We start from the raw sequence: 12,090 nt of genomic DNA, 5'->3' as shown, positions 1-12,090 counted from the left end.
GAAAAAGATCTACAAATATCTAAATTTTCATCTTTCATCCAAAATTAGAAACTAGCTTAACCTTTCAATAATAACTGTCTGTAATAGATAGACGCTATATAATACCATAACATATGAATACAATAGGAATTCAAAACTTCGTTCTGTACGTGAAATTTCCAGAAACCACAAATATTTTGTTTCGCAAATAAAATACGAATAAAGAAATCTATGATAAATAGAGATCATATATCAGACGATCTATCGCACAAAGAAGCTTTATCCGATGTACAAAACTTTTAAAACAAGCAAATACATACTCGTATTTTAAAGAAAAAGAAAATTCTTTAGGAAGAATCTTCCTGCATGAAATCAATAATCTTGGCAGAATTATCGGGATTTAACAATTTTTAACCCATCGGGAAATAGGTAATGAACTAGCTAAATATATAAATGCCTGGAATGCGTAGGTTCGGCAGGGACTATTACATCAACGATTCAAGAGCATCGGGTAACGAGAAAGGGAGAAGATCGACGGCGTCGACCTCGAGCAGACCGAGCAGCTCGTTGTCTCAACGATCAAGTTCCAACGGAATAGCAGACCAGGATCAACAGGTGAGTTTCCAGCTCGAAAAGTTCGAGGAGGCTTCCCTGCGTGGCAGCCTTTCTAGATGGACCTATCGCGATCCGTACTCCAGTCCGCAATTTGCCATCAACCCTCTTCTACGTTTGGAACTCGATGTATCAACAGAACCAACTGATCGTGATCACGAAAAAATCAACGGCTCTAACGAAAAATCTACGGGAAACGATGTTCCAAACGGTATAGAATATTCGAAAAATATGACAGAGAGTAAAGAACATATCGACAAGTACGAAGCGATCATAGAGAAGGAAACTAAATATTTTGATATCGGTGGACAAGATGCTAAACCTCTTGGCACTGACAACGATATTTTAAAACTTATGTCGAATGAATTTTCGCAAAAAATCGCTTACAATCCGCTCTACGAACCCGAGAAGAGTATCCTGAAGTCAGATGACTCAGGAATGTTCTCGGTCGATATGAACCCCATGGAGGATAATAAGAAGCAAAGTGAGGACTTTTGGAGACTATGGATCAATGACAATCAGAATCATACGAAAAACGATCAGATTCTGTCGTTCAATGGAAGGAAATACTGGAACCTTAATGGCTACAAGTATCACACATTCGGAGGAATAAAGAACTCTCTTGATAAAAGCGGAGAAGATTCTGACGCGGAGGATAACTTGAAAATGGAGACACGTGACGACGAGCCTTTCGATATCACGGATTTTAGTAAATTCAAGTTTCAGACATTTGGCGGTATAAAGAAGGGCAAGAAGATCGACGGGAAAGGAATTCCCATGTATAGAAAAATTATATTAAGATCGTATATAAGGAATTGTAAAAATACCAAAAGAATGAGGTCGTCTCACAGCGATTCTGCCTTACAGCGCATGAATGGAATAAATAATGCGTCGAACGAAAATATCGATCAGGAGTCTGATAGACAGAGCGATTACGAAAGTGACAGTTCCGAGGAGAGAGATACGATGAAGTACCTTAATATAAATACGAAGAGAAAGCGTAATAACAAGTTCTACAAGAGACGAGTTAAGACGGTGTTTTCGTCATGTAGATCGTCCTCGGACGAATCTTGGCAAGACGAAGATGTTCAATCGCCTGACAAACTGATAATGCGAAAATGTCTAAGGGACACGCCTAAGAAGATCAAATTACGACCGAATCCGGATAACGATTCTAATTATTTTTTCAATACATCCAGAAGGAAGGTGTTCAACGATAGTTTGAGAAGAGTTCGATCCCAGAAACGATTGTCGGACGATAACGAAAGTTTGAAGCTGGTGCCACCTATCGTGCCGCAGATGGTCGAAAAAACTTTCGAAACTTTACAAGATCTTCGAAACAAAGGGAAGAAAAAGAAGAGCAAAAGTTCCGAATCCAACGACCAAAAAAAATCTGGTGTGAGATGTTTGACCGATCTGACGATATGGTAAAAGTAGTTACTTAAATTGGTTCCCGTTGGGAAATCTAAACTCTTCCACGCGTATAGAAGTTAGCATTTTGTTTTTTAAAAAAGAAATGTCTTTTTTTATTTTATCGTATATAGTGCCATATTGTCAACTAAAAGTTCCTCGAAAGGTGTCCAAAACGTATCAAAGATAAGAATTCTATTTTTCATTGATAGATTATAGAGAAGAAGTTTATTGTACAGAGGAGTGTATATTGTAACTGTTATAAATATATTGTTTCTAATGAACGTAACGAATAATGAGACATGTGACTTTACTTGAAGTGTGCATGACACTATAACGGTGTAGGTATTTGACCCTACGATTAATCCTCGCGTAGCAAATTCGAAGATTCTATGACTACTTAAATACCATCTTTATTAATCTCAATCGTAGTATAACAGAAAAATTAGTATGCTCTGTAAGCAAACTGTAAATAAAACTTTCCTGACTCTTTCTTGTAGATCGCACGCAGTAATGTATCAGCCTTGTATAATACAAAACGATCGTTCTTTCTTGTATATAGTACACGTAGATCGTAAAAAAGGCGGCTTAAAAATAATAAAAATAATAAAAATAATAAAACATGTGATCGAGAACATTCTGTTAATACGAAGTCGTTCTATGCACATTGCACATGCATGATCGCTGCGAAAAATGTCTTTTCCGATCGGTAAGTACCGTTTACATGCATTTCCAATTCAATGCATGTCGACTAACAAACGATACGGGTCTGCATGCTCTGTGATCGACAGAAGCTTTTATCAGAAATCATCGAATCAAAAAAAAAAAAAAAAGAAAAGAAAAATGAATGCTACGTAAAAATCTTTGGTGCCATTCTCCGTTATATGGTGTTTGATCACAACTAACAACTTCTAATTTTCTCGATAAAATTTATTGGGTGTAATATGCATGGCTATATACATACATACGCGAAGCTTATATTAAACTAATTTTAGATGTAAAAACGTTACTAACATCTGCAAAAGCCACATCGAAACATTTTGTGAACTAAAACGCGCGCCCGATATTGGATGGTTTAATTCAACTGAACCATTTTCTGTTTCAGGAGGAAACACAATACAGAGAAACGGAGACGATCCTGAATCGAAGCAACGACGTGAAATCCAAGGTGGCGAAATGGCAGAATAACAACGTGGAGAACAAATATCAACAACCTGTCGGACAAAATGACTCTTCAGACGAGGCGGAGAGAGACAAAGACAGGTTCTCGAAAATCGAGTCGCAGATGTCGTGGGACGACCAACGAATGGAAGAAATTCTGGAAAACGAGAGGAAAAATAGCAAGAATGAAATCAACGCGAAACTGAATAATCAAGAAAATTACGAGAACGCCGTTATAGAAACGAAAAAGTCCAATTCCGATGAAAATCCACGCAAGATCAAGAGGATCGACTTGAAGGCTTATGGATTCGAAAATGAATTCTCTAATAAAACGGCTAAAACTTCCACGCCTAGAGTGGTCAATAAATTGGACCTTAAGTCTTTTGGTTACGATAATGGAATTCGACGAACACAATCAACGATTCAATTGAATAGCATAGGTAATGACGAATTCAAGCCAAGGTTAACCAGAACGTCGAACAAATCGAACTTAACACGGAGAAACGATTATGAGAACGACCGTGGCGATGTGATAGAAAGCAACCGTGCTTCTGGCGATAACAACTTGACACAGAGCACGGAAACTTTGAACAAGTATGAGAACGAGAGTTACAACGATTTTGGATTGAAGTCGGCGAAATCGGTGCCGAACATCGCCAAATTCTATTCGAATTCAAATAGCCAAGAAGATGAGGAGGTAGAAAGCTATAATCAGAATTCGTACAACGAATTTGGAATGGTGAAAAAAGGATCGGTGAGAAACATCGCGAATAATTATAGTTTGGAGAAGTGTAACATTAAGAGTAACGATTCTTCTGTCGACGATTCGGAAAATGAGACGGACAATTCCTTTGAGAGGGAACAGAGTCACCAATCGATGAGTGACGTCAAGAAGAAAAGTCTGAGCGAAGAGGAATTTGATAATAAGGTGCTGCCGATGCCATCGGTCAGGAGGCTCGCTGAAGCGTTTAGCAAACAGACCGAACCCGTTCCTGGACCTATCTCGAAGGTAAGAATGGATTCTTGAATGATCGATATGCAGAGTGTTACAAAAAGAAGTCTAATAAAAGAAAGATATCAATTGGTCGACCTTGATTGTAATTTTGCAAGATGCTGGTAGCTGGTAGTAGATTCTGATATAAATAAGACATTATATACGTCGAATAGCTTTAAAGATATGAAGCTTCAGATCTTCTTTTTATAGTATTCTAATTATCTAGTTTTAGTATAGGGCGTTTCATTTTCAGCGAAGCATTGTTTATGATATATGTAGACTAAAGATATTATGGATTTATACAAAATTAGGAGACGAGAATACAACAATACAGTACAATAGTAGATACACGTGATGATATTTAGAGGGACAGATTTTTCAATATTCCATTTCTTTAATTATGTTTACAAAAATATAAATTTACGGTGCATCCTCATTTATACATATATATCTAAAGGAGACTTTAGTTACGATATATGATCACAAATTATTGCAAATACTTTTTACAACCAGTTACAAGAGATCGTATAGAAGTCAATGAAGTAATCAGAAATGATTTTGATTGTTTCTTATCTATCCTATTTAGATAACTAAATCGAGCAACGCGAATAAGGAGAGATCGTCAACACCAGAGATCCAAATAGTTGAAACGCCGAGACAGATGCATAGTCTGACTGCCAGATCGCTTTCGAAACAATTTCGAGAAGGCCTGAGGCAAATTCCGAACAAAGTGACTTCACCTCCGGCTAGTCACGTCGTTATGGAGCAACCTAATATAACGGAAAACCAAACGGAAGTAGTGCAAGGGAAAAGCGACGTGTCCAATGACACGAACGTAATTCTACCTGGAAAATTAAAGTCGAATATAATATTTTGGGAACAGATGCAGAGAAAGAGTTAAAGCACGTTTATGTAAAATCGGGCCCAAAGTCTTAAAAAGGAAACCGAAAGAGAAAGAGGAGTCGAATGTTTACTTAGGGATCAAATTAAATTAACGTATTAAATGCAAAGCGTCTAGATAAAGGATGTAAAAAATCCAGATAACTTGGTCTTCTTTTTTATAGAGTGCGATAGAAATTATTTCCGAGAAACAGAAATTTATCGAGAAGCTAGAAGAAGTAGAACAAGTTAACATCCTTGCTCAACGTAAGAATGTTTCAACGCCGTTCAACGAAAGAGTCGATTAATTGTATGAAACAATACAGGCTCAACGATCGATCGATTTACAAGAGCAATTGCATTCGCGACAGGAAATGTCGATGTGATTGTGTGTGCCAAATGATATCAACCCGTGATTAGCCAAAGAAAATATTTGTTGCGTGGTCCTTTCGAAATATGCGAGCAATTTGAACGTAACTTTCTAAATAGCAAACATTTTGAAAACTACGAAACGACCAGCTAAATTTTACGCGTTCGTAATATTCTACGATCAATTTGTAAATACACGTCGCCGGAACATAGTCGAACTGTCGAAATTGTTTTCTGTATATAAGAAGGAACTCTTAATCATAGTCACAAAGTTTACTATATAGTATTATATATAAATCTACCATATAGTGTTCCCATATACGAAATTACTATTTATTATTTATTAACGTCTAAATATGTATCTGTGTATATACGAATTATGAAAATCGGTGGGCAACGAAAGTACTTCAATAAAAATATCAAAATTTGTATGGATTTAACTTTACGTTATCTGTACGCTAGAAACTGTGCTATATCGATATTACATAAATATACTGTTTATTATCTAAAAAAGATTACCAAAGCTTTTTACCTTTCATTTTTAAAAGGGACGGACTAGGGATCATCGAGACGATGGATCAGGAAAGAATCACGGAAATCATTTAAAAGAAATTATTTAAAAACCTCCTAAAATATGATGAGTATTTTATTTGAATACGTGCACGTACATAAGTGTCTGTATAACTATAAAATCAGTATATGTATTCTATCAGCATCTTTCATAATTGTAAAAATACTACTTTTTGTTGGAGAGCTATTAAATGAGATAGCCATACACATCGTATGTTTAGATATGTAATTTGTAAAATTATTATACGCGTGATAGGCAATTTTCAAATTTTTTTCTTAAATACTAATTATGAGACACGTGATATGCTCAGTAATATATGCATCTAGTTTTATGGAACGGTATACTTTCTAATTCAGCGGCGTGTTCTCGCCGATAATCCCATAGAAAATGATCGATCAATATAGCGTTAATGTCTGACTTTTTTAACGCTAGATTAGGGTAGCGCCCGATTAGAGTTCTCACTTCATCCTTGACCCGTTCGATAACCTCTATAGAGCAACCTCGAATTTCGATCTCGTCTTCGCTACCGTTTTCTAATTCTATATCTGCAATATTAAATACTGTGCTATCTGATAGGGAAACCCTACTACTTAACTCTAATGACTCTATTTATACCGTGATTGGCTGAACACCGATATCAAAGTGACATTATGTATACAAAAAATATGAAAAAAACAAGTCATTTATAATCAGATCAAATTCTAAAATATAACGATGTAGAATTTGATTTAGAAACTGTGCAATAGACTCACCAGACTGCAGTCTGCTCAGAAGAGTATTACTATAACGAATAGCACCAAAGTGTAGTAGAACTTGTGGAATACGATAATCAGCGAACATCGTGATGCAGTCTATGTCTTCAAATTCACCAATTCCTTGCCCCTTGAAACAGGCCCAAATGTCGCCTATCAGTATTTGAGCCCGCTTGTAGAAGCTAACTGGAAGACAAACACTCTGTTATTACATTTGCTTTTGGAAAGAATTCTCTTTCACAAGGATTAACAATAATATCGTTACCTTTGTGAATTCTGTAGTCTGCCTCATCTCGATAAGACTCAAATTCTTCCACGATACATTTCAGCAATTTTTCGGCTGAGCGCGAACACGATTTCACACAGTTAGTAAAGGTACCTAGAAAGAGAAATAAATTGCTAGTCCAATATAATGGGTGATACAATGTTTAAAAATTGGATGTTAAAATTCAATTCCAAAAAGTGATTTATCACATGTGTGTAAAACAGTTTGGTAGTCTAGTGTATAACTTTACAGTCTGTTCGAGTCTCTTTCAAGATTTACTAGGAATTTACAAAAGAAATAAGCTCGTCTAATTACGAAAATCTAATTTCTGCTTCAACAAAGATCGGTAAAGTTTTGCACCAGATTCCTTTATTGTATATGAACTTAATAAGCAAAACTATGATCTGAAGAAAAGAAAGGGATTTCAATCATGTACCTTGATACTTTTCTAACAAAATCTTTCCGGCATCTCTCAAGGATTTAACTCTTTCGTCTAACAGCGGGATACTAGTTTCAGTATCGCCACGAAAAATATGCTCAGCTTCGGATCTCGTTATTTGAGAATAATACTTGGGGTCGACTATAGGTTTCCCCTCCTGTTCGAAGTAAATTCTTTGAAAAAAAAGAAAAAAAAAAGTATGGCGTAGCTATTGGTAGAATTTCAACAATCGTGTAACTTTCGAAACGACACAGACACCAACGTGTTGAAGTATTTTTGAAACGACCAGGACAAACGGTTTGCGAACAAAAGAAGCTAGACGTATAGATGTGGAGAACGTCGGAACGTGACATTTTACCTACATTACATGCAAAATTCCCATGTAACCACAAAATGTTATTGACGGTCAAATTTCTGAGGATACGTCAAGTCAGAAACGTTGCTTCTTAAAGCTAATAAGATGAACCCAGTGTGTAAGCAACATTCGACCGACATAATCGGTCTCAAAAGACCCACGTGAGTACACGTGATTCCTGAATATATCAATTGCAGGATTTACAGCAATAAGGAGAGAGCTCCGACATTTAAATTGTTTGGATTGAAAGAGAAAGAAAAATATAAATTTCTTATGAATATTATAGGAGAAAAATATGATAAGTACAATCTTGTTGATTTTCTGATGTTGATTTTATTTAAAGGTTAAAATTACTAAAATTACTCTCATATAAAAAACAAAAGATATGGCTTGTGGTGCCCTTCCCCTGTGGTTTTCATATTCAAAGATGCAAAGATTTATTACTGCGAGTATTAATTGACCATGAATTTCGCAGAAGTACTTGATCTTTAGTTACTTTTTGTTGATTCTCTCAAATTACTGAAAAGTGGAACTTCCTCCTTATTGCAGCTCGATCTCCCTTAATTTTTATTCATATTGAATTATTTGCGTATAAATTAGGGCTCTGGACAAGCTTTTCGATTCGATTCCTAAGCCCAAAGGCGCAGTACCAGAATTTGGACTACCAAAATGGAAAGTAATGCCATTAGAGTCGAAAATCCCAATGGTTCCCGGACCGGAGGGTGTTTACAATTTCACGCGTCGTAAGCTTGGCGAGGAACTATGGATCTCCACACCGGACGCGGAGTTTAATTTAAGCGATCCATATGGCTACGAGATACAATGGACTTACGACTCCCTCCACGATAAACATTTGCTTTCTCACTTCTCCAAACCGAATATCATTCGGCATTTGATCAAATCTGGCTTCGTTACTAAAAATTTAGACGCAAAATGTTCTCTGAAAGATTACAATATGTACAGAAGGTATCTAAGAAGACTGCACTGTGATAGCATAAAGAAGGAATTGAATAGAAGAACGAAACAATCCATGGAGGAGAGAGCGATCTTGTATGCTCAAGAACAGGCTGAGAAAGAAGTGAAGAGGTAACCACCGAGTAAATATCGCTAATCCTGAAGAACAATGACATAACTGCAAAATTGAAAAGTTTCAGCTACATACGTTAATAATGTTTTAGTCATATTATAGTAAGAATCCATGATACTTAATTATAAATATAATTAAATGAAATTGATCTTTTTCGTCTCCTGGAAAATTACTCTCTTGCATCACTGTGCGCCATTGTTCTTTCAGACCAGATACGTGTTGAATTATATAAAGAATCTATTGTCTGAGAATGGTATCGCATAAAAACAACGTTCTGTTAGATTGAAAGAAAGGGAAAGATTAATGGAGTTACGAAAGTCCGCGATCACGCAAAGCAAAATGGCTGAGAAAATGAAGCTGCAAAAGCAGAAAGAGAAACAAAGGAAAATCGATGAAAGGTTACAAGCATTGGCTCAGAAAAAGAAAGAAACTCAACAAGTGCGGTATATTAAAAGCAAAGCTCGTGCAGAAATAATTCAGCAGAAACAAATAGCAGCAACGGATATTCGAAGGCAAAAGATAATTCAGACTCTTTTGGAATGGAGCAGGAAGGAACGTATACGAAAGAAAATGATAGATACGCGATTAGCGCATGAACAAGAAGAAAAACGCAAGATCGTGGAACTGAAGTATATATGAAATTCATAATATATTTTGTATTAGAAAAATAACAATTTTTTCTTTATTCTATATAGATGGGAAGAAAGATTAGAATTTCAAAAGAAACAAATTGAAAAGGAACAGTTTCTGTTGCAATGCATAGAAGATCAAAGGAATGAATTTATAAATGCATACCAAGAAAAGGTAGACAGAGAAACAGAAAGAATGAAAAGTATGTGTTACTGAATTTCATAAAAATTTATGCTCACAAATCGATAAAATTTAATGTTTTATTTATAGGACTTTTTGAGGATGTAAAAATGTATATAAGATGTTATTTGGCTAGGAACTTGCCTGGAAGTAGAGAACGCATTTGCTGCAAAAAATATTTCTGTGATGATGAAGTATTTTATATGAATTTAATATAAAATCATCTCAAACATGAATGTGACATTATAGTTTTAATTTCAATTTTAGGATGAAACATTGTTTGTGGAAAGTGATAAAAAGGATGCAGCTAAGCTAATAAAACAAGATAATGTAAGAAAATTTCTATTATCTGTTATTAAGAATGCAAACTATATAATCAATAGAAAACAATATTGATATCAAGGTTTGTCTGGTATAAAATATAGTATCATTTCAGATACAGAGAACGCTTCAGAAAGAAAAAAAAAGAAGTGAAGAAAAGGCTCTAAGCAAAGATAAATTAAAACAGAAACTGAAACAGAAAAAGAGGAAGATCTCGGCAAAGATTGAGAAAAAGGAAGCACGTAAAATTGAAAGTGTTGGAAAAGGAAGAAATAAACAAAGGAAAAGAAGAAAAGTAAAAAAGAAAAAAGATACTCAATCAGATACAAAATCTGAATTAGACCCATTGACTGAATCTATACCTTCATCAAAATCAGAAACTATAGAAGAATCAATAATTTCTGAACCAAAAGAAAAGTGCAGATGTCAAGCAATTAAAGATCGTGAAAAACGTATTATATGATAAAAGACAGATTATCTTCCCAAAACTAAATTTTTTATAGATTAACTTTCCTTCTAGAGATAATGTCATTTATTTATAATTTTATATACTTTTTAACTCACATCTACAGCTCTCTTAATAGCAGCACACAAGGCAAAATACCCAGTCTGGCCATTAACAGTCCACTTTGGACAATTTGTTTTACTCCAAAAGGAATAATTCAATGTGTCCAAGACAAATATCCAATCGACTGCCTTTAGATCATCAGGAGAAGGGTGAAACTGACATTGTGAAAAATTGTTCACACTTATTTTGCGATCGTTAAGGGCTTCAAAAACCTGTAAAAAAAGAATATTGATTAGTTTATACGTGATCAATCATATCCCTAAATTCTTTATCTCATTTCTTAGTCAGTTAAAGATGTGCAACAAAAAAGTCCAAGCACTATTTATGATATAATTTCACAATTAATTTTTTAAATATATTACAACAAATTTATGAGAAAGATTTGAACGATAGTGAAAAGTTATTTACCGCATAGGCAAGATTTTTTATTCCTTCTTCTTCAACGGAAACATCCTTAGAACAAAAATCTATTAATTTTGCGGATTCCTTTGGCATTAAAATCATTGTTGAGGAAGTATCACAGTGTAGTTAGTGAATCGAAAATAATTTATTTAAGCACAAACTTTATCCACAACCTGCGTACAAACTCCTGACACACAACTTACTCTACGATCAAGTCAATAGTCACGTGACAGTACCTTGTGACCAATGATTCTTAGCACGTTAGCAACGACTGGCTTGTAAACAAACATGGCTGTGAATGTTAAAATTCGTGAAATTGTCTTTTAGATTGTCTATTAATTATGTGAACAGATAATCATCCTGAAATGTTCGTATTAGTGTTCCAAAACTTTGTTGTAGATGAAGTCAAGGTAAGCACTTTAATCATTGAAATTGCATAGTTGAGATTAAAAGTACTTTTTCAAAACAATGCACAGCAGCACATGTGCACTATGATTGTTTACATTGAGTAATAAAACCTTTTCGGGGTTACTACCACAAATTACAATAAAATAATATTAGAAAGTAATTAGTTCAAATACAATATTTTATATTATATATTTTGTCCTATCTTATTTTTTTTAATAGAGAAATCTTAAGGTTATTTTTTATGACAGTATAGTGCAAATTTCTATATGCATTTATTTATCATAATTAGTTGTTTATGTTATATAAAATTTGAAAATAAAGTTTATATAACACATTTTTTACGTGTTTTTTTTCTACCTTCAATAATTCCACAGTTGTATTACCTACATTTGTTAACATCAACAATAATTGATATTTGAATTTTGTTGATATTAACTATTATCTAAAGTAAAGTACATATAGAAAAAAATAAAATTTACTTTTTTCTGAATTAAACATGATGTTTAAGTTGATAGTCAAAGTATAAAGTGTTATATCACTTTATTTAATCAATCATAACATTTAATAATACATAATTTAACTGATAAATGTATTCTGTGTTTAAGTTTTTACATAAGGACATGCGTTTCTTATTTTACGGTACATTCGATTGTAGGTAATACCTAATTTTATTATCATAGGCAACTATTTTCTGTAAAGTTTGATAAG

At 34.4% G+C, this 12,090-nt stretch overlaps 3 protein-coding genes across 10 annotated transcripts in view; 2 read left to right on the top strand and 1 right to left on the bottom strand.

Annotated features, from left to right (window-relative positions):
* The window catches only part of LOC139992259 (uncharacterized), a 54,830-nt gene extending 48,991 nt beyond the window's left edge, over positions 1–5,839 (top strand). For 7 of the 8 annotated variants that reach the window (XM_072012949.1, XM_072012946.1, XM_072012950.1 and 4 more), the window contains one exon: positions 450–2,096. In XM_072012949.1, coding sequence (XP_071869050.1) covers positions 450–2,022 — 1,573 coding nt within the window. In that variant the 3' untranslated portion in view covers positions 2,023–2,096. Of the gene's footprint in view, positions 1–449; positions 2,097–3,106; positions 4,172–4,742 lie in introns of those variants that run through there. The other variant, XM_072012948.1, reaches the window with a different exon arrangement.
* A 193-nt stretch (positions 5,840–6,032) lies between these two features.
* Positions 6,033–11,757, bottom strand: LOC139992262 (queuosine 5'-phosphate N-glycosylase/hydrolase). The gene is made up of 6 exons (XM_072012955.1): positions 10,981–11,757; positions 10,569–10,784; positions 7,429–7,588; positions 6,993–7,106; positions 6,728–6,913; positions 6,033–6,520 (listed from the first exon to the last, which is right to left on the bottom strand). Exons 1-6 carry the CDS (start codon positions 11,074–11,076, stop codon positions 6,282–6,284), a joined length of 1,011 nt encoding a protein of 336 aa, XP_071869056.1. The 5' UTR covers positions 11,077–11,757; the 3' UTR covers positions 6,033–6,281.
* Positions 7,603–10,497, top strand: LOC139992311 (uncharacterized). The gene is made up of 7 exons (XM_072013048.1): positions 7,603–7,947; positions 8,387–8,872; positions 9,155–9,506; positions 9,540–9,705; positions 9,774–9,877; positions 9,951–10,013; positions 10,120–10,497. The coding sequence occupies exons 1-7, from the start codon at positions 7,892–7,894 to the stop codon at positions 10,465–10,467; spliced, it is 1,575 nt and encodes a 524-aa protein (XP_071869149.1). The 5' UTR covers positions 7,603–7,891; the 3' UTR covers positions 10,468–10,497.
* Positions 11,758–12,090: the final 333 nt, after the last annotated feature.

The sequence above is a fragment of the Bombus fervidus genome, chromosome 11, assembly GCF_041682495.2.
Source record: "Bombus fervidus isolate BK054 chromosome 11, iyBomFerv1, whole genome shotgun sequence".
Lineage (NCBI taxonomy): Eukaryota > Metazoa > Arthropoda > Insecta > Hymenoptera > Apidae > Bombus > Bombus fervidus.
The sequence above is the reverse complement of the archived record's forward strand: the minus strand, read 5'-3'. Positions and strand labels throughout refer to the sequence as shown.

What these genes read in the sequence shown, in the direction of transcription:
- LOC139992311 (XM_072013048.1), top strand. Translation starts at nt 7,892, where the DNA reads ATGAACCCAGTGTGTAAGCAACATTCGACCGACATAATCGGTCTCAAA. An exon ending in GCTGAGAAAGAAGTGAAGAG is followed by an intron (nt 8,873 to 9,154) that starts GTAACCACCGAG and finishes ACGTTCTGTTAG; the next exon opens with ATTGAAAGAAAGGGAAAGAT. An exon ending in AATATTTCTGTGATGATGAA is followed by an intron (nt 9,878 to 9,950) that starts GTATTTTATATG and finishes TTTCAATTTTAG; the next exon opens with GATGAAACATTGTTTGTGGA.
- LOC139992262 (XM_072012955.1), bottom strand. Translation starts at nt 11,076, where the DNA reads ATGATTTTAATGCCAAAGGAATCCGCAAAATTAATAGATTTTTGTTCT. An exon ending in TTTGTTAGAAAAGTATCAAG is followed by an intron (nt 7,107 to 7,428) that starts GTACATGATTGA and finishes TTCTCTTTCTAG; the next exon opens with GTACCTTTACTAACTGTGTG. An exon ending in TCTGAGCAGACTGCAGTCTG is followed by an intron (nt 6,521 to 6,727) that starts GTGAGTCTATTG and finishes TTAATATTGCAG; the next exon opens with ATATAGAATTAGAAAACGGT.